This window comes from Hypanus sabinus, chromosome 4, assembly GCF_030144855.1.
Source record: "Hypanus sabinus isolate sHypSab1 chromosome 4, sHypSab1.hap1, whole genome shotgun sequence".
In the NCBI taxonomy this organism is placed as follows: Eukaryota; Metazoa; Chordata; class Chondrichthyes; order Myliobatiformes; family Dasyatidae; genus Hypanus; species Hypanus sabinus.
This window is the reverse complement of record NC_082709.1, coordinates 154,749,561-154,772,464: the sequence shown is the minus strand read 5'-3', so window position 1 is coordinate 154,772,464 and position 22,904 is coordinate 154,749,561. Positions and strand designations below refer to the sequence as shown.

Sequence of the window (22,904 nt, the reverse complement as noted above, 5' to 3'; positions counted from 1 at the left end):
TGAGGAAATCTGCAGATGCTGGAAATTCAAGCAACACACACAAAATGCTGGTGGAACACAGCAGGCCAGGCAGCATCTATGGGGAGAAGCGCTGTCGACGATTCGGGCCAAGACCCTTCGTCAGGACTAACTGAAAGGAAAGATAGTAAGAGATTTGAAAGTAGTGGGGGGAGGGGGAAATGTGAAATGATAGGAGAAGACCGGGGGGGGGGGGGGGGGGGGGGATGAAGCTAAGAGCTGGAAAGGTGATTGGCAAAAAGCGATACAGAGCTGGAGAAGGGAAAGGATCATGGGACGAGAGGCCTTGGGAGAAAGAAAGGAGGTGGGGGAAGCACCAGAGGGAGATGGAGAACAGGCAAATAACTAAATATGTCAGGGATGGGGTAAGAAGGGGAGGAGGGGTACAGAGCTGGAGAAGGGAAAGGATCATGGGACGGGAGGCCTCAGGAAAAAGAAAGTGGGGGGGGGGAGTACCAGAGGGAGATGGAGAACAGGCAAACAACTAATTATGTCAGGGATGGGGTAAGGGGAGGAGGGAACTTCCGTTAATGCCCCTCCTGCCCTTCTTACCCCATCCCTGACATATTTAGCTGTTTGCCAGTTCTCCATCTCCTTCTGGTGCTTCCCCCCCCCTTTCTTTCTCCTGTGGCCTCCTGTCCCATGATCCTTTCCCTTCTCCAGCTCTGTATCACTTTCGCCAATCACCTTTCCAGCTCTTAGCTTCATCCCACCCCCTCCGGTCTTCTCCTATCATTTCGCATTTTCCCCTCCTTCTCCTACTTTCAAATCTCTTAATATCTTTCCTTTCAGCTAGTCCTGACGAAGGGTCTCAGCCCGAAACATCGACAGTGCTTCTCCCTATAGATGCTGCCTGGCCTGCTGTGTTCCACCAGCATTTTGGAAGCATTAAGATAATGCTTTTATCTTAAGCATCATCATATTTGACCTGTATAATGTCATTGTTTGCATATTTGCTTAAAATATGCAAATTATGGTATTATGCATTTCAAATATGAATCACTTTTATTAAAAATGTAATTATTGAATCCTTAAAAGGCTGCCTAGTAACTGTAAACTGGTAGAGACTTCAGAATTTATCAGTGTGGTGTCAGAAATGGTATACTATTCACATTTCATTTTTCATCACTGGATAATGATCAAAATTTCACAAGCCATTTCAAATCAATTATACTGTCATTTGGAAATTTACAATTCAGGTGCAGAGTTCATCAATATTATCAAGCTCACAACCAACTTACATCCTGCCCTCAAATTCAGTTGGTCTTTAATATGTCCTTCCGCCTTCTTGATCTTTCTTTCTCCTTTACAGAAGACAGATAATCCACCAACATCTACTACAAACCCAGTGATACCCACAGCTGCCTTGTCCACACCCCCTCGCCATGCCCTGTTACTTGCAAATATGCCATTTCCTTCTCTCAGTTCCTCTGTTTCTACCACTTCTATCCTCATGATGAGTCCTTCAACACTAGGACAGCCTGGAGATCCTCCCTTTTCAGAAAATGGGGTAACTTCTGCCCTCACTCCATTCCCCACCCTCAGGCAGAAATAGGTTCTCCTTGTCCTCATTTACTATCCCACCCCAACCAATGTATCCAACATATCATTCATTGCAACTTCTGCAAAAAGAGATGGTTGTTGACTTCAGGAGAGCATGGAGTAACGTTGATGGCTCCTCTGTTGAGATCGTTAAGAGCACCAAATTTCTTAGTGTCCACCTGGCAGAGAATCTCACCTGGTCCTCAATACCAGCTCCATAGTCAAGAAAGCCCAGCAGCGTCTCTACTTTCAGCGAAGGCTGAGGAAAGTCCATCTCCTCCCACCCCCCATCCTCACCACATTCCACAGGGCTTGTATTGAGAGCATCCTGAGCAGCTGCATCATTGCCTAGTTTGGGAATTGCACCGTCTCAGATTGCAAGACTCTGCAGCGGATAGTGAGGTCAGCTGAGAAGATCATCGGGGTCTCTCTTCCCGCTATTACAGACATTTACACTACACGCTGCACTCGCAAAGCAAACATCATTGTGAAGGACCCCATGCACCCCAAACTCCTCTCCCTCCTGCCATCTGGCAAAAAGTATTCAGGCTCTCATGACCAGACTGTGCAACAGTTTCTTCCCCTGAGCCATCAGACTCCTCAATACCCAAAGTCTAGTCTGACATCTATATCATTTATTATTATATTGAAATTTGTCCTCTACTGTGCCTATTGTCTTGTTTACTATTTATTTATTTGTTAATTAATTATTGTACTGTTCTGCACTATTTTGTCCACGTTATGTAGTCCTGTGTAGTTCTGTAGTCTAGTGTAGTTTTTGTGTTGTGTTACATAGTCTAGTGTAGCCTTGAGTTGTCTCACATAGTCTAATGTAGTTTTGTGTTGTTTCATGTAGCACCATGATCCTGAAGGAACGTTGTTGTGTTTTTACTGTGTACTGTATCAGCATTTTATGGTCAAAATGACAATGAAAAGTGACTTGACTTGACTTGATCTACAATGGGATCCCACTACCAAGCACATCTCCCACCCACCCCCCTCCACCTCCACTTTCTGCAGAGATCACTGTCTGTGATTCTCTCAACCACTATCCCTCCCACTTATACCCTTCCACCCAATGCACCCTCCCCTGAAACTACAAGGAGTTACACCTGCCTCTGGTTCCCCTAGACTTTACCAACTATTTCATTAATCTATGCCTCCAGCATACCATTCATTGCAATTTCTGCCTTCTACAACAGGATCACACCTTCAGCCACATCTTTCCTGCCCACCCCTCCACTTTCTGCAAGGATCTCTCTCTCTCTGACTCCCTCACCAGCTCAGCCCTCCCTCTCTATCCCCAAGCACCCTCGTCCGTAGCTACAAAAAGTGTTACATTTGTCTCAACACCACGTCCCTCACCATCATCTAGGTACCTAACCAGTTATTCTAGGTGAGGCAGGTTTTCTCATGTGAATCCTTTACTGTTATTTATTGCATCTGGTGCTCCTGTTGTGGCCTCGTCTACATCAGTGAGTCAGGACGCAGACTGGGTGACCTCAGGTCCAGCTGCCATTTTAGCCAGGAACACCCAATGGCCAGCCATTTTATTTGTGCTTGCCATTTTCAAGACCAATATGCCTGTCCATGGCTTCCTCCATTGTGACACTGAGGCTAAATGCAAATAAGAGGAATAGCATCTCTTATTTCACCTGGGCAATCTCCAACTTGATGGCATGAATGTGGAATTCTCAAACTTCTGGTAAGCACTCCCCATCTGTACCTTTTCCATTTTTTCCTCTTCTCCTGATCCACCTTCCCCCAAGCACCCTTTCCCTTCCCTCTACTCCACCCTCTCCAGCCACACACTCCTCTTACTGGTTCTTCTTGTCACGTCTGTCCCTTTATTATATGCTCCACCTTCCACTCTTACCAGATTCCATTATCTTCAGTCTTTTATCACTTCCATGTAACACTCCTCAGCTTCTAATATCATCGCCACTCTCTCCTCTCTCTCATCTACATATCCACTGTTCCAGCCCTTTCTCCATCTTTTTATACCAGCTGTCTTCCTTCTTTCTTTTATTCATGATGAAGGGTCTCAACCTGAAATGTTGACTGCTCATTTCCCTCCATAGATGCTGCCTGAATCATTGAGCTCCTCCAGTGCCTGGTGTTGTTACAAATGCTGGCTTCTTACTCAGAGTTTGATAGATTCAGAAATCTGGCAAAACCATGGACTAGCTACCAGCAGATTTAAATTTTTCAGAATAATAACATTGCCTATTGTAGCAGCATTTTTAATTCTCTCACTGTTGTCCCTTGGTTATTATGGACTGTGCTTTCAGTAAGTGAAAAGATTAAATGTGAACTAACGCATGAATCTCCAGTGAACTACTGAAGAGGACAAAGTGATAGTAGATTACATACTGCTGTTCCTGTGGGTCTATTATCCTAGATAAACCATTCTCCAATCTACAACAGCAGCTAACATGCCACTCTAACCTCTGTGGTGCTGCTCTTGACTCAAGTCGGAAGATTGTGGGTTCGTTCTGTACTCTGAGGATCTGAGCACAATAAAAACGTGGATAACGTTCCATTACTCTACATAATGAGTGCGGTCCAAGCTCGGGTGTCATTGGAAGAGATGTCAAGGTGAACTCCTATCTGCTTACAGATACAACTGGAGTATTCAATGGTGTTATTTTGAAACAGGGACAAATTATTTGATTATTATCACCTTTCTCTTTGTGGGGGCTTACAATTTGCAAACATCTGTGTTTCCAACTGAAACAGAATCCTTACCTGATTTGACAGTTAGGTCATATTCTTCAGATCCTGAAGCTGCGAACAAAAAAGAAAACACTGTGATGCCTAAGACGAGGACACAAATAAGTGCAAGACTGAATTTTAGTTCTGCACAAATGTTCTTTTTTTTTGCAAATGAAACACTACCAAATAGCTCAATTGTGTAAACATCAAAATCTTCTTCAGCAGAGGAAATCTCTTCAGAAGAGTTCAATAAGGGGATTTTCAACTTCTTTCCATTGACATGTTGCAAACTAGATGTAGTTGTATTCTTGATGTAGTGTGCTACGTCCTCTGGAGCCGAGAACTTACTCCAATAATAGGCTCGAAGTCCTTCTTCTCCTTCACTGCAACAAAACAAAGGCACAAAGGGGTCAGAATGAAAATATGTCAACTTCACAGAAACTAGTGAACAAAAGCGACAACTTGCCATTGTTGGAATAGTCAGAACAAAGCTTATGCATCTGAAGCGCGCTGTAGAAACTCAGGTGTGTACTCAGACATCTCACGTTGCAGAGTCTCGACACAAAAGGTCAACATCCTTTGACAAATGCCAACAACCTCGACAGATTCTGCTTGTCTAGTTGAGTTCATCTAGTAGATTGTACTTGCACCACGTCTCAACATCAGCAGTCACTTGTGTATTTACTTATTTAGAGATACAGTGAGGAACAGGTGCTTCTGGCCCAATGAGCCTCACCACCCAGGAACCCACCTGTTTAACCTTAGACCAATCACAGGACAACTTACAATGACCAATTACCTGCCAACCTTTGGACTGTTGGACCTGGAGGAAACCCACGTTCACGGGGAAAGATGTAGAAACTCTTTACAGGCAGCATCGGAGCTGAATTCTGAACCCCGACACCCCGAGCTGTAAAGGCGTCGCGCTGACTACTACGCCACCATGGCGCCCCGTATTAGGAACACTCTGTCACTTCGATCTTTCAATTAACCTTCACATCCTGAGTTTTTCCTTCTTTCTGAAAATCCATTTTCCCTAAATGGCCCACACTTCCTCTTTCCTTCTTGCTGTGTTCACATATTTTCACTTCCTATTATGCCCCATGACATATCAGAATCAAGATTAGAGATTCAAAAACCATTTGTGGAAATTGTAACATAACAAGTGTAAAATGTGAAATTTGTATGGGGCAATCACCATTGAAGGTTACTCTATTTTAAAGAGTGTATCACATGAATTAACTCCCACATGGCAAGGTGAAACTATTTTCCAATTCACCTTGCCCGTACACTTTCTCATATGCAGAACATTCTTCCGAGAATTGCTGTCTTGACACTATGAGATCTTATTTATTGAGGCCCTCCATTAGTTGGGGTTGGTCATGGATGTTGCACCCCAGCTGTCTACGTGATACGCAAACCAGGGCAGGGCAGTATGATCTGAGAGCAAGGCGTTACCCAAGCAGCAAGCTCTGTCTCACCAAGTAGCAGATGGATCCAAAGGACCGGCAGAGACCCATACGGTTTGGCACCTGCGGCGTCGCAGGAGTTTCCACTCAGTTTGGATCCCAATGTAGGACAGCCTTAGGGACTCCAACTCCGGATTTTTCTCTCGGGGTTTATTCACGAAGCCTTCCCCATGAGAGGGTATCGCTGCAAGGCAGCAGAGGTTTGAGATCAGAGTTCTCCTTCTCTTCTGCCAACTCACGGCTGATAAGCCCCTTCTGCTTGAAGCAACTGGTTTTAAGAAGATAGTAACCCACCTTTGCCCCTTCTCCCGTCAGTAGGGAAGGTTCAGCCAGGTTTATTAGCTATGCCACACATGAAGGCCAGGAGCTGGACTTGGTTGTCAGAGGCTATTTGAGACGCACACTATTGGGAATATTTTATAGGTAATAGGAGCTTATCCCCACTACCAGCCCCCAGATACAGCAACCTTAATGAACCATTTTATTTATTAGTGATCCTTTATTGTTAGGCAGAATTACTGACAAATTACAAATAGCCTACAGAGAAATACTGAGATATGATTGATCAATCCAAAACTTAAATGCAATGCCTGAAATTGAAGATTGAACACCCTGCAAGATTTCCCTCACCAACTGAGTAAACACACAGAACTGTACCAAGAGATAGGGGGCTGTGTGGGCACACAAGGGACTACAGATGCTGGAATTCAGTGAAACAAAAATGCTGGAAGAACTCATTGGGTCAAGCAGCATCGATGGAGGAAAAGGGATATCTGAGGTTTTGGGTCAACACCGTGCATCAGAACCCGTAACACTGCCTCCACATAGGGAGCGTTGCAAATCAAAGAACAAATAAAACAGCGTGACCCAATTAGCTTACTGCAAGCTCACTGTGACAAGATATATCAGAGCACACTGAAATAAAGACAATATTGTGCCTCACTGGTCACAGAGGTGATAATTGTACCAAGGTAGCAATGTCGAATTGCCATCAGGGTGACGCATGGGACAAAAGGCAGAACAGGGAGAGTGCAGCCAAGTATGCTCGGACATTGGCAAGAGTAGCTGACAGCAAGTGAAACACCCTGAGGAAAAATGTGAGTACGTGGATTAGAATATAATTTCTATTGGTGGTAGACATTGTAAATAACATCCAAAGTCAATGGACAGGATTGTCTATGTGAGGATTAGACCAGGGTAACTGACTAGGAATAACTGTGCATAGTTCCCTGAAAGTGGAGTCTCATGTAGATAGGGTGGTGAAGAGGGCTTTTGGAACGCTGGCCTTTATAAATCAAAGCATTGAGTACAGAAGTTGAGATGTAATGCTAAAGTTGTACAAGGCATTGGTAAGGCCAAATTTGGAATATTGTGTGCAGTTCTGGTCACCGAATTATAGGAAAGGTATCAATAAATTAGAGAGAGTGCAGAGACGATTTACTAGGATGCTACCTGGGTTTCAGCAATTAAGTTACAGAGAAAGGTTGAACAAGTTAGGTCTCTATTCATTGGAGCGTAGAAGGTTGAGGGGGGATTTGATCGAGGTATTTAAAATTTTGAGAGGGATAGATAGAGTTGACGTGAACAGGCTGTTTCCATTGAGAGTAGGGGAGATTCAAACGAGAGGATATGATTTGAGAGTTAGGGGGCAGAAGTTTAAGGGAAACACGAGGGGGTATTTCTTTACTCAAAGAGTGATAGCTGTGTGGAATGAGCTTCCTGTAGAAGTAGTAGAGGCCAGTTCAGTTGTGTCATTTAAGGTAAAATTGGATAGGTATATGGACAGGAAAGGAGTGGAGGGTTATGGGCTGAGTGCGGGTAGGTGGGACTAGGTGAGATTAAGGGTTCGGCACGGACTAGGAGGGCCAAGATGGCCTGTTTCCGTGCTGTGATTGTTATATGGTTATATGGTAATGGGAATGAGATCAATTCTGTGGAAGGATCACCTTTTAGATACATCGACGCCAGGATGTTGGTGCAAACAGCATCTACAGCATTTCAAATATGCTGCCTAAATAAGACAGCCATCTCAAAACTGTGAAGATTAAATTAAAAAAAACTTGAAAGTATCCTGACTGGTCATATCATGGTCTGGTGCAGCAATTGAATAGACAGGAATGTAAACCGCTGCCCGATGCGTCATGGGCACAGCACTCCCCGTGATTGGTAGTATCTACATGAGGCACTGCCTCAAGAAATCAACATCTACCATCAAAGATCCCCACCACCTGGGCTATCCCTTTTTTTTTGTTGCAGCTATTATCAGGCAGGAGTCACGGAAGTCTAAAGTCTCACAGCTCCAGTTAAAAAATTTCTTCAACCAACTGGCAAAACCTTAATCATTACAGTATAGCAACTCTTTGACCACTTTGACCATCTTGTACTAAGGTGGGTCTTCCTTTTTTGTTGTAATTATGTTTTCCTGTAAAAATTATATATAATTTATGATCAAGTTATGTTTTTCTTGAGAATGCTGCTTTTGCAATGTATGTGCCTACAAGCCAAGCTTTGAATTGCACTTGTGCAGAAACATACTTAGACCATAAGATATTCTTCCCATAATCTTTGACGTCCTTCTTACTCAAGAACCTACCAACCTTCACTTTAAATATACCCAATGACTTGGCCTCTATTGCTGTCTGAGACAATGAATTCCACAGATTCACCACGCTCTGGCTAAAGAATTTCCTCCTCATCTACGTTCTGAAGGGATGTCCATATTTTTTGAACTACAGAAGTCTATTTACACAAAAATACAGAAAATACAAATATCAAGTATTTACAACTCGGTGAACAAATTCAAATTAAAATGTGATTACTCTAACAAATGTTCACATTTAACTTTGACCCCCATGGTTAGGATTGAACCCCAGTCTCTGGCACTGTAAAACAGCATCTCGACCTGCTACACCACTGTGCTCTCTAGCCCTAGATTCACCCACTATAGGAAACGTCCTCTCCACATCCACTCTCTCTAAGCCCTTCAATACTCCAAACAAGAGAAAATCTGCAGATGCTGGCAATCGGATCAACAGACACAAAAAGCTGGAGGAACTCAGCAGGCCGAGCAGCATCTATGGAAAAAAGTACAGCCGATGTTTTCGGGCCGAGACCTTACAACAAGATAGATTTCAATGAAAACTTCCCTCATTTTTCTAAATTCCAGCGGCTACAGGCCCCAAGTCATTAAACAGTCCTCATTCATTAAGCTTGTCATTGCTGCGATCATTCTCGTTAACTGCATCCGGACCCTCTCCAATACTAGCAAATCTTTTCTTAGATAAGGAGACCACAACTGCTCATAATACTGAAAGCGTGGTCTGACCAATGCCTTATTAAGCATAAAATACTTGTTGTTCATATTCTAGTCTTCTCAAAATGAATGCTTACGTTGCATTTCCCTTCCGTACTACCAGCACACCTGCAGATGAATCTTCAGGCACACCTGCTCTAGGACTCCCTCTGCATTTCTGAATTTGCTCCCCATTTACAATGTAGTCTATGCTTTTATTCCTTCTATCAAAGCATATGACTTCCCGACACTGTATAGCATTTGTCACTATTCTCCTAATCTGCCAAGTCCTTCTGCAGACATCCTGCTCTATCAAAACTACCTGCCCCTCCACCTATCATTGTATTGTCTACAGATGTGACAAAACTATCAATTCTGTCATCCGAATACTTTACCTATAATGTGAAGGAAGCCATCCCAACCCTGTGGAATACCACTAGTAACCAGCAGCTAATCAAAAAAGGCACCCTTTATTCTTCAAACACAAGGAAATCTACAGATGCTGGAAATTCAAACAACACACACAAAATGCTGGTGGAACACAGCAGGCCAGGCAGCATCTATAGGGAGAAGCACTGTCGACGTTTCTGGCCGAGACACTTTGTCAGGACTAACTGAAAGGAAAGATAGTAAGAGATCTGAAAGTAGTGGGGGGAGGGGGAAATGCAAAATGATAGGAGAAGACCGGAGGGGGTGGGATGAAGCTAAGAACTGGAAAGGTGATTGGCAAAAATGATACAGAGCTGGAGAAGGGAAAGGATCATGGGACGGGACGCTTCAGGAGAAAGAAAGGAGGGGGAGAACACCAGAGGGAGATGGAGAACAGGCAAACAACTAAATATGTCAGGGATGGGATAAGAAGGGGAGGAGGGGCATTAACGGAAGTTAGAGAAGTCAATGTTCATGCCATCAGGTTGGAGGCTACCCAGCTGGTATATAAGGTGTTGTTCCTCCAACCTGAGTTTGGATTCATCTTGACAGTAGAGGAGGCCATGGATAGACATATCAGAATGGGAATGGGACGTGGAATTAAAATGTGTGGCCACTAGGAGATCCTGCTTTCTCTGGCAGACCGAGCGTAGGTGTTCAGCGAAACGGTCTCCCAGTCTGCATCGGGATACACCAATATGTAAAAGGCCGCACCAGGAGCACTGGACGCAGGATACCACACCAGCCGACTTACAGGTGAAGTGTCGCCTCACCTGGAAGGACTGTCTGGGGCCCTGAATGGTGGTGAGGGAGGAAGTGTAAGGGCAGGTGTAGCACTTGTTCCGTTTATAAGGATAAGTGCCGGGGGGAGATCGGTGGGAAGGGATGGGGGGGGGGGGGAAATGAATGGACAAGGGAATCATGTAGGGAGCAATCCCTGCAGAAAGCAGGAAGGGGGGGGGAGGGAAAAATGTGTTTGGTAGTGGGATCCCATTGGAGGTGGCGGAAGTTACGGAGAATTATACGTTGGACCTGGAGGCTGGTGGGGTGGTAGGCAAGGACAAGGGGAACCCTATCCCGAGTGGGCTGGCGGGTGGATGGAGTGAGGGCAGATGTGCGGGAAATGGCAGAGATGCATTTGAGAGCAGAGTTGATGGTGGACGAAGGGAAACCTGTCCAATGGCTCCCAAGAATGAACAGAGTAGCACCCCTGGAGATCTGGCAAAGAGCAACTTCAGCAAAATTTTACAAGCATATTCAAAATATGCCCAACAACATTCCAGTTCATAAACTCATTAAAAATACTTGCTCTTTCTACAACTTGAAAAACTTCGACTTATGATGAACGCACTGAAAGGCGTCAGTACTGACACACCAACACCCAACACGCCTACCGCCAGAGATATGATCTACGACCCCACCTTGCTCCTCCTGGGCTTTACTACAGTAACCAGAAGAAACTGGACAGCCACAAATAGACACAGAAGTCGACATGCCTAAGCAGTGCAAGCTCTACACCATTGGGGTACCAAGTCCCAGCTTGCCCCTGTGGTGTCCCAACCCAGGATGTTCTCCACCCGGTCCAAACACATTCCATCACCGAGATCAGAGACAGCTTTCCAGGGTCCATCGACCTGGCCACGAGCTGGAGGAGTGACTTGACGAGAAACAATTAGCAGTGTGAAGAGGAAAACACCTGACATACGAAACAACAACCTCATACTCAACCTGCAAGTTAACCTTTAGGGAATCCTGCAGAAGGCCCACTGCATCTCTTTTTTTTTTGTATTTTCTCTCCATTTAGAAAATAGTTAACTTTGCATCAGAGCCATCAATTCCATCATCCAAATCACTGATGTTTAACATAAAAAAGAATCAGTCCCAACCCAAGTCACTGTGGAACACCACTAGTCACTGGCCGCCAGCCAGAAAAGGCTCCCTTTATTCCCTCTCTTTGCTTCCTGCCATTCAGCCACTGCTTTATCCATGCTAGAATCTTTCCTGTAATACTATCGGCTGATAGCTTGTTAAGCAGACTCACGTGTGGCACCTTGTCAAAGGCCTTCTGAAATCCAAGTACACAACATCAACTGATTCTCCTTTGTTTATTCTGCTTGCTATTTCTTCAAAGAATCCCAACAGATTTGTCAAGCAAGATTTTCCCTTGAGTTAACCATGCTGACTATGGCCTATTTTATCTTGTGTCTCCAAGCACCCTGAGACCTCATCCTTAATAACCGACTCCAACATCTTCCTAACCACTGAAGTCAGACTAACTGGCCTATAGTTTCCTATCTTCTGCCTCTCTCCCTTCTTGAAGATTGGAGCGACATTTGCATTTTTCCAGTCTTCCAGAATCTAGTGATTCTTGTAAGTTCATTACTAATGCCTCCATGATCACTTCAGCCATGTCTTTCAGAACCCTAAGATATACATCATCTGGTCCAGGTGACTTATCTACCTTCAGACCTTTCAGTTTCCCAAGAACCTTCTCTCTAGAAATGGTAGTTCACATACTTCATGACCAATGGAAGCTAGAACTTCCAGCATACTGCTAGTGTCTTCTACAGCGAAGACTGATGCAAAATACTTATTCAGTTCATCCGCTATTTTGTTGGCTTTGACTTCTCTTGTTAGCCACAGTTTTGTCATCTTGCCTTTAGAATACTTTGGGATGTATATATCCTGTGTCTTCCCAATTGCTTCCAGAATTTCTAGCCATTGTTGCTCTGCTGTCATCCCTGCTGTGTTCTTTTCCAATCAATTCAGGCCAACTCCTCTCTCATGCCTCTGCAATTCCCTTTACTCCACTGTCAATACTGATAGATCTGACTTTAGCTTCTCCTTCTCAAATTTCAGGGTGAGTTTGATCATATTATGATCACTTGCCCATGAGTGTTCTTCTATTTAACCCCTGCAATCAATTCCGGTTCATTGCACAACACCCGATCCAGAATATCTGATCCCCTAGTTGGCTCAACCATAAGCTGCTATAAAAAGCCATCTCATAGGCATTCTAGAAACTCCCCCGGGTGTAACCCTGCACCAACCTGATTTTCCCAACCTACCTACATATTGAAGACTCCCATAACTATTGTAATATTGCCCTTTTGGTATGTATTTTCTATCTCCCATTGTAATGTGTAGGCAACATCTGTACTACTGTTTGCGGGTCTACATACAATTCCCATCAGGGTCTTTTACCCTTACAGTTCCTTAGCTCTATCTACAATGATTCCAAACCTTCCAACCTTATGTCAATTCTTTCTAATGATGTCATTTCATTGTTTTTTACCAACAGAGCAATGCTGCCCCCTCTGTCTTCTTGCCTGTCCTTTCGATCCAATGTGTATCCTTGGATACTAAGCTCTCAGCTACAATGTTCTTTCATCCATGATTAACTAATGCCTACAACATCATACCTGCCATATGTAACTGTGCTGCAAGTTCATCAACCTTATTCCAAACACAGCACACATTCAAATGTAGCACCTTCAGCCCTTTATTCACTCTTTTCAGTTTTGTCTGCTTTTACGTTGACTGCAATTTTTCCCTCTCCTCACTACACATTGCCTCTGTAAATCAGCTATCTCATCTTCAGCACTATTATCCTCTTTCCCTACGATACTTCTTGCATTGAAATATGGGCAGCTCAGGATACAAGTCGCACCATGCAAACCTTTTTATTCCTAACTTTGTCTTACTAACATCTGCCTCCACAACCTCTCCACTAACTGTTCTGGTACTCTGGTTCCCATTCCCCTGCAAAGCATTGCCAAACCTTTCTGCTGGGATATTAGTCCCCCTCCAGTTCAGATGCAAACCCTCCCTTCTGTAGAGGTTCCACCTTTCCTGGAAGAGAAAAGATTTATGATCCATAAATCTTATGCCCTCCCTCCTACACCAATTCCTTAGCCATGTATTAAATTGCATAATCTTCCTGTGTCCTGCACCTTGGGTGTAACCACCTCTCTATATGTCCTAACTATCAGCCCTTCAACCTCCCAAATAATCTGGAGTTCGTCCAGTTCCAGCTCCAACTCCTTAACATGGATTGTTAGGAGTATTAGATTGTTACTTGAACACATGCTTTTAATATTCCTTTGACAGTCTTTTCATTCCAAAAACTTTTGTTAGAAATAGTTCTACTATATGATGCTATGATCCCAAGGAACATTTTACTAATTTTGATAATATATTATCATTAAATTTTAATTTGTTAACTGTTTAATGGTTAAATTGCCTCTGTTTTTTGGGAAAGGATTATAATGCATTGATGTTCTGTTGGCTAAGATATTGTTTTATTGCAGAAAGCAGGTTAAAGGAAAATAACAGGGTAATCAAATACTTTTGGAAGTAAGTTAGCTATAAACGATATGTATTTCAGCAAGTAATTATGAATACTTTCCAATAACATACATCCAAATAGCAATAAAGGCACACTTAACATGGGTTAATACTAAAGAATTATGCAGGCTCTTGTACTCACCTAAATGCAGTGATGACAGATTTCAGGTAATATTTCCCCAATATAGATGGCTCGTACAGTTCTGAAAACTGCCATTTAAAAAGTGCAAGAGAAAGAATAGAGTTAAAGAGAACCATTTAGCCTGTGGAATTGTATTCAATTTTATCAATAGTGATCCACCCCCTGCAATTAAATTCTATAAGAATCCACAAACCACTCCAGGTAACAATCAAAAAATAGTGAATCATATTTAATTTTCTAATTAAAACAAATGGGATGCTTAAAAAACTTCTAGTAAATTAAAAAATCATTCAAACATGAACTTACATAAGAACATGAAACAGGATTGTAGGGCAAATGAACTACTGCGTAAACTCTGCCATTCAGCAAGGTCATGACTGACCCCATTTACAAATGCCATTTTACTTCCCTCTCTTTCCGTTCTCCTTGTGTCCACAATTCCATCCTCATAGTTCAGTACAACCAATGATCAAACATCTGCAGTCCCTCAGATAGAAATATTTTAAGGTTTTTAAGCTGTCTAAGTGAGAAGATTTCTCTTCTCAGTTCTATGTAGCCAACCTCATATTCTGAAACAGAGCCTTTTACTTCTACATTCATCTACAATGGGAAAGAATATTTCTACTGCTAGGTCCTCCAACAATTTTATTTCAATAAAATTATGTCTCATTCCAGAATGTTAGAAAATGTAGGGTATAAAAGAAGTTTGCCTGACCTATTTCTTCTAAAAACAACTGAAAGCGAGTTTCTTGTTAGCATCAAAACCAAAGAATTATACTTCCAACAAAACAATGGAGTGTCATCTCATAAAGTGAGGTAACTTGCCATAGTAGAACTTCATCAAACATTAAAATTTCAGTTAAGTTTCATGCAGTGTATGTCCATACCCAAGTATTCATGAAGGTCTTTCTCCAAACCCATGAGCACTACATTCTCACAGATCTTATAGGTTGCAAATAGAAATAGAGTGCACTTTTCTGCAAATCCATCACCTTTCTCATATTCCTAGAATGGCGTAATATGAAGGGGGAGGAAATTCTGTCTTAACGACACTCAGCATGTTTGATGGAAGGAACACCATAAACGAGAAGAAAGCACATGTTGGAAAAACTGAAAAGGAACTAATTCATCAGTAAAAATTCATAAACCTGGAGAATGAAATGAAACCCTTACAATAAGCAAAGAAGTCTAGAGAGCTCTGAGTTTATTATTGATAATGGTCACAGGTCTTTTCCCTGAAATGAGGAGAGAGAAGTTTATGAGAGAAAGGGAAGAATGGGATATGCTGAATAAGGGAATATATTACATTCTGTGTTGTGACTTACGGGTTATTTCTCAAGCAAAACATGTCCTCCTCGCTGACAATCAACACTGGCGCATCTCAGGGGTGTGTGCTTAGCCCACTGCTGTGCTCTCTATATACACATGACTGTGTGGCTAGGCATAGCTCACACACCATCTATAAATTTGCTGACGATACAACCATTGTTGGTAGAATCTCAGGTGGTGACGAGAGAGCGTACAGGAGTGAGATATGCCAACTAGTGGAGTGGTGCTGCAGCAACAACCTGCACTCAACATCAGTTAGACAAAAGAGCTGATAGTGGTCTTCAGGAAGGGTAAGACGAAGGAACACATACCAATTCTCATAGAGAGATCAGAAGTGGAGAGAGTGAGCAGCTTCAAGTTCCTTGGTGTCAAGATCTCTGAGGATCTAAACTGGTCCCTACACATCAATGTAGTTATAAAGAACGCAAGACAGCAGCTATACTTTATTAGGAGTTTGAAGAGATTTGGCATGTCAACAAATACACTCAAAAACTTCTATAGTTGTTCTGTGGAGAGCATTCTGACAGGCTGCATCACTGTCTGGTACGGAGGGGCTTCTGCACAGGACCGAAAGAAGATGCAGAAGGTTGTGGATCTAGTCAACTCCATCCTGGGCACAAGCCTACAAAGTACCTAGGACACCTTTAGGGAGAAGTGTCTCAGGAGGGCAGCGTCCATTATAAAGGACCTCCAGCACCTAGGGCATGCCCTTTTCTCACTGTTACCATCAGGTAGGAGATACAGAAGCCTGAAGGCACACACTCAGTGATTCAGGAACAGCTTCTTCCCCTCTGCCATCCAATTCCTAAATGGACATTAAAGCTTTGGACGCTATCTCACTTTTTTAAAAAATATACAGTATTTCTGTTTTTGCACATTTTTTAATCTACTCAATATACGTAATTGATTTACTTGTTGATTTATTATTATTTTTATTTTTTCTCTCTACTACATCATGTACTGCATTGAACTGCTGCCGCTAAGTTAACAAATTTCACGTCACATGCCGGTGATAATAAACCTGATTCTGAATCTGATTCTGGAACAATAGAGGCTGAAGCTGAGGGATACAAAAGTTTGACAGGTCTGGGTAAGACTGAACAGGAAAAATCTTAATCTGCCCAAGAAGATTAAGGCCAATTGCATTCTTTTAGTTTTGTGGGTTTCAAAGAATTAAGTCAATATGAGAACCATATGTCTATTTCACAAAAGGTGCCTGATGGGCCAATGCAATGCATTGCTTGCAATATTGCGTACCACTTCCATCACTTCAGTAGAACTTCTATGTGTACCTGGTGCATGTACGCAAGATTTTCAATTCTATCTTTATTGATCTTCCTCCAATATGAGAGGTCATGGGCCAGAGATTTGCAGGAATAGGTCTTTATCAAAGCATCCAAGTGTATATTTCAATCTTTTTCTCTGCCTGACTGATAATCTCTTCCAGTGACTGAGCTTGAAATAGAATGTATGTTTCAGAAATCTGGTGCTGGCAATGCAATTGACTTAGTCGACCCAGTGTAATGAACTGAGTGTAACTATGTCTCAATAATGAGAATATTATGCCCAGAAGAGAACACTGACCATGGTGCACTAGTTCTTGCAATGAATATGGAGGTTTTTATGCAGACAGGGTTGGTGATAAGAGCCTTTTTCCCCTTTAATCGAAGGTCAGTACCTAAGGAGCTGATTTCAATGGAATTGTGCAAAGAATTAGCTGCCAGATTAGAATTTGTACAATGGTGGGATACAAGGCCATAAGACCACAAGACAGAGGAGCAGAATTAGGCCATCTGGCCCATCGAGTCTGCTCCACCATTCAATCATGGCTGATCCTTTTTTCAATCTCCTCCTCAATCCCAGTTCCCAGCCTTCTCCCCATAACTTTTGATGCCATGTCCAATCAAGAACCTATCAATCTCTGCCTTGTATACACCCAACGACCTGGCCTCCACAGCTGCATGTGGCAACAAATTCCACAAATTCACCACTCTTTGGCTAAAGAAATTTCTCCACATCTCTGTTTTGAAAGGGCGCCCCTCTATCCCGAGGCTGTGCCCTCTTGTCCTAGACTCTCCCACTATGGGAAACATCCTTTCCACATCTACTATGTCTAGGCCTTTCAACATTTGAAAGGTTTCAATGAGATCACTCCTCATCCTTCTAAATTCCAGTGAGTAAAGATCCAGAGCCATCAAACATTCCTCATATGATAACCCTTTCATTCCTGGAATCATCTTTGTGAACTTCCTCTAGACCCTCTCCAATGCCAGCATACCTTTTCTAAGATGAGGGGCCAAAAACTGTTCATAATACTCAAGGGGAGGCCTCACCAGTGTCTTACAAAGTCTCAGCTTCACATCCTTGCTCTTGTATTCTAGACCTCTTAAAATGAATGCTAACATGGCATTTGCCTTCCTCACCACCGACTCAGCCTGCAAGTTAACCTTCAGGGTGCTCAGCACAAGGATTCCCCTCTGCATCTCAGATTTCTTGATTTTCTCCCCGTTTAAAAAATATTCCACACATTTATTTCTACTACCAAAGTGCATAACCATGCATTTTCCAACATTGTATTTAATTTGCCACTTTCTTGCACATTCTCCTAATCTGTCTAAGTCCTTCTGCATCCTACCTGTTTCCTCAACACTCCCTGCCCCTCCACCAATCTTTGTGTCATCTTCAACTTGGCAACAAAGCCATTTATTCATTCCTCCAAATCATTTATACACAGCATAAAAAGAAGTGGTGCCAACAGCAACCCCTGCAGAGCAGCACTATTCACTGTCAGCCAACCAGAAAAGGATCCTTTTATTCCCACACGCTGCCTCCTACCAATCAGCTAATGCCCTAACCACAATAGTAACTTTCCTGTAATACCATGGGCTCTTAACTTGGTAAGCGTCCTCATGTGTGGTACTTTGTCAAAGGGCTTCTGGAAGTCCAAATATACAACATCCTGTGGTGAACTACATATACCTGTCTGGACACGTCCCCCCTGCTGACTGCTCCTGTGGCTCCTCCCACAGACCCCAGTATAAAGGCGATTGAGGCCTGAGCCCAGCCCTCAGTCTCCGGGATGTAGTATGTGGTCAACTACTGCTTGTTCTTTCTTCCAGTCAATAAAAGCCGATATCTCGACCACATCTCAGAGAGAGTTATTGATGGTGCATCACATCCACTGTATCCCCTTTATCTATCCTACTTGTAATCTCCTCAAAGAATTCCAGCAGGTTCGTCAGGTAGGATTTTCCCTGAAGGAAACCATGCTGACTTTATACTATCTTGTCCTGTGTCACCCAATTACTCCATCACACCATCCTTAACAGTTGACTCCAACATCTTCCCAACTACTGAGGTCAGGTTAACTGGTCTATATTTAACTTTCTGCTGCCTTCCTCCTTTCTTAAAAAGTGGAGTAACATTTGCAATTTTCCAGTCCTCAGGCACCATGCCAGAGTCCATTGATTTTTGAAAGATCATTTCTAATGCCACTGTAATCTTTAAACACTTCCTCTTTCAGAACCCTAGGGTGTAATTCCTCTGGTTTGGGTGACTTATGTACCTTTAGATCTTTCAGCTTTTTGAGCACCTTCTCTCTTGTAACAGTAAGTGCACCCACTTCTCTTCCTTCACACATTACAACATCAGGCATACTGCTAGTGTCTTCCACAGTGAAGATTGACACAAAATACTCATTTAGTTCATTAGCCATCTCTTTGTCCCTCATTGTATTTCTCCTACCTCATTTTCTAGTGGAGCTATATCCATTCTCATTTCTCTTTTATTTTTAACGTACTTGAAAAAACTTTTAGTATCCACTTTGGTATTATTTGCTAGCTTTCTTTCATCTTTTCCCTTCTAATGATTTTTTTAGTTGCTCTATGTAGGTTTTTAAAAGCTTCCCAATCATTTAATTTTTTGGTCTGTTGTATGCCCCTTCTTTTGCTTTTACAATAGCTTTGACTTCCCCTGTCAGCCATGGTTGTACTGTTTTACCATTTGAGTACTTTTTTCATTTTCATATGGACCCACTGCCCATTTGGAATAATGTAAATCACATAGCTATGGACTACAAAGACAGGATTAGTCAGAATAGGCTTTTGGATACCAGGAACATGATTGGATGAGTGGCTTTCTCCTTTGCAAAATTCTGTAATTCTCTGAAGATACAGTCAGACCAAGCTCCAGTACCTAAACTGGCCAAAACACAGTTTTCAGCAATTTCACCTTAGGTGCTGAATTTTTCTCCAGTTAGTCTTATCAAAGAATTTAACAAAGCTCTCAGTGTGAAGATACACAATGACATCAGCATGCTTGCTCATCTTTCTGTGATGGGATACTCAATGTCTGAAAACTGTGTCACTAAACAAAAGTGCCATGGTTTGATTTTCAATGTCAGGCAGCAATGAGTCTGGATTTGTTGTCTAAGATGTTGAGATGTGTGTAATTTAACCACTACAATATCAGCTTTATGCATGTTACGTTTTCCTGCTCTTAACTCTTTCTCTCACCATATTTATAATCATAGAGTTCCTTGGTCCTTTCATCTTTATCTTCAATAATTTACATACTTCTGAAAGCCATGTTTCACTTACCCAATCTACCCGACCTATTTATTTTGCTGATTACTTTCACTGCTTTTATGAAATCTTTTTCTTTGGACATTCACCTTAGTTTCTAGAATGCAAACAAAACAACTCTAATAAAGTGTTGTAATGCTGAATATAAGCTCAATAAAACTGAGTCCATTTCCCAACGATCTCCTTTGTAAATGTTCAAATCTGCTCCAACCACTGTTCCCTCTAACCTGCGTGGGTGCACGGCCACACAGTCACTGAAATGCTCCCATGCACGTGGCCTTTGGGGTCATGCAGCTGGAGTTTTATTTTATATAATGTTATTATTAATGCTGCACAGCTTTCAGGCCATGTAGAAATTTCCTGCTCAGAGCAATGGTTGGTCCATGCAGCTGTAAAAAAGTTAGAGGGGACGTTGATTCCAACACAAGTTTCTTGGCAGCAGAACTTCTTTAAGACAGAACAGTGCGGAACTTAGTGACTACTTTATAGTGTTCAGTTGCTTTTTTCTCCAATTATCATCAAAAATTTTCTTCCAATTCCAGGTATCTGAACAGACCTGCTGCTTAGGATCTGCTGGAACACCATGTTTCAATTGTATGGCAAAATTAAACTTATTACAATTAATGCAATTTCAAATGAATCAAATCTCCATGAAGGCGAAATTATATTTTCCTTTCAGTTACCGAAAATGGCACAGACATTTCTTACAACGTTTATATGGCATTTTACACCCAGGGATTAAGAGATGAAAATCTTTGCGTGGGTAATTTATTGTTAAAATCTATTTTAGTAAAAGAATCAACTGAAAACTTAAGTAGGCATTTCTTTTTCTTCGGCCAGAACTGTGTCAACTTCAGAAATTTTAACTAATTGCTTTCTCAAATCCCATCCTTATAAACTGACACAGCTTCTATGGTTCACGTTACAAGGACAAGTGGAAAAGCAACCCTAGCCATTCACTCTGACGTGAGTTACTGTGCTAAATCTGCAATACTATGTGATAGTGATTAAACATAAAAATAAATTTGGACTAAACTACATTTAAGTTTACCCTGTACAGCAAGAAAAATTCTGCAACCATTCTCCTTTTAAAACAGGATGGTGGATTTATTCTGAATTGCCTGTAATCAGATCCTAAGTGATGGTAGTCAACAGAATGAGTTAATGGATAATAGCACTACAACCATAAGCCAATAAGACCGTAATACTGAGGAGCTGAATTAGGCCATTTGGCCCATCAAGTCTGCTCTGCCACTCAATCAATGCTGATCTTTGGCAAGGTAACAAAAATGGTTTGCAACTCACATAATTTTGGACAGCTTGTGCTTGTGAGATGAATTGTTTTGAGCGTGGGTCTCCCAGTTCATTGGTGTAGGTGAGGTTTGAGATTTCTAGACTTCCACTCAGATAAAAAATGGAGATAGCAGGTGCTGAAAAAGAAAACACCATAACTTGCAATCTGCAGGTAACAGAACTTCTGTTTACTTGAACAGAACAATTAACCTGAATGTTTACTGCACTGTTAAGGAACCTAGACAATAGCTGTTTGACTTGTAATATAAGCCATCACAGTGCAAGATTTAAACTTACACAAGCTGTAACAAAGGACTGCAATGATTGCTGCCACTGTGAGAGGGATTACAGGCAGAGAGCCAAGGATCCATCTTCTGTCGGATTTACTTCTGGCCAGTCTGTGGGAGAACTTTTGAGGGCAGAGGTATGTTCCGAGTGCTAATGGATCAACAGAACGGACCGATGAAAGATTGAGACACTGATCGGAAGGCAAGCTCCCTTTGTTATATTCTGCAATAGGATATTTCTGTAGAAAAAAACAGAAAGGAGTGTAAACACCTAAAATTCACTGGGGTTTCTTGATGAACGCATTGCGCTTGCAGCGTACGCAGTGATTCAATCACCTTTTGCAACCTCCCCTCCGGAATCAAAATGTTCCTGGACAATATTTTACAAGTTCCCAAAGAAATAATTGTGCATTTTTACTTCAGTACAATGAGAAATGTTTACATCAAATGCTAGTCTTCAAGTTCCGAATATTTATACGAGGAGTCTTATCAACAGCAAAAAATTAACAAAGCTCTCTTTAATACCCGTATTAACTATTTTGTAGCATTAGAGGTTTCATTCCGAGGAAATAATTCATATGGAGGACAGCTTATCTAAAAATATCTGCCGACTATGAATCTCGTTAATTTGTAACCATATGAATAATGAAAATACCCCGAGTTTTTCATCCTTTATAAATAATCGAAATACATAATGTAAACATTTCTCTTTTTAATGCTATGCTGCTTATGGCGGGATTTAATTATGAAGATAAACTGATGCTTACGAAAATACGATTAAAAAGTCGTGCGTGAGGATGGAATACTTCGAGTAGGGTTGACATTAAGCTGATTTACATTTCTGCGAGATGTGACCTTACCTGGCCGGAGGTGAGTCTTTCCTGCTTCTGCTGGCGAGCGGCTATTTCTGAAATCGTGAAGACCTCACTGATCCGTTGTTTTGAAAGTATTCGCATCGCCCTATTTCGTTAAAAGCAGGATCTGCTCAGGATCAGCTCTTGCACAATCTATAATCCTGTAAAGGCGCCGTGAACGAAACGACAACGACCCTACCTGTCTGCCAAGCTATCCCTATCATTGAACTTGTAATCAAATTTATACAACGGTGCGATTCCCTCCCACTTACACTGTCGGCTGCTGCCGAGTGACACGAACCCAGCAGTAAGTACACAGCCCCGCGACTGCCCAGGTGAAGTTTCTGGGCAGGAGGGGAAGCGTCTTCTCGGGGAACTGCGCCGCCCTGAGCCCCCGTTGCGAATCCAGCCTCCAGTGCCACAAGCGCTTTACTCCTATCGCTTGTCTTCAAAACAGGGTCTTCAGAAATTACCTTAAAACGATAACATCATATCTGTCGTGCTAGTGCACGTGCCAATATCTAATGAATGGTCACTACCGTTCAGTGTTATTCTCCCTCGTTGTAGATGGTGTCTGACCCTTTTCAAGAAAGGGTTGAAGTTT

At 42.2% G+C, this 22,904-nt stretch overlaps 1 protein-coding gene across 1 annotated transcript in view; it reads right to left on the bottom strand.

Annotated features, from left to right (window-relative positions):
* LOC132393370 (suppressor of tumorigenicity 14 protein) overlaps positions 1-22,530 on the bottom strand; it is a 58,202-nt gene extending 35,672 nt beyond the window's left edge. The window contains exons 1-6 of the mRNA XM_059968492.1: positions 22,307-22,530; positions 21,457-21,685; positions 21,172-21,296; positions 13,955-14,022; positions 4,459-4,658; positions 4,309-4,347 (exon numbers count right to left, since the gene is read on the bottom strand). Of these exons, the coding sequence (XP_059824475.1) occupies positions 4,309-4,347; positions 4,459-4,658; positions 13,955-14,022; positions 21,172-21,296; positions 21,457-21,685; positions 22,307-22,402 (757 nt within the window). The 5' untranslated portion in view covers positions 22,403-22,530. The remainder of the gene's footprint in view (positions 1-4,308; positions 4,348-4,458; positions 4,659-13,954; positions 14,023-21,171; positions 21,297-21,456; positions 21,686-22,306) is intronic.
* Positions 22,531-22,904: the final 374 nt, after the last annotated feature.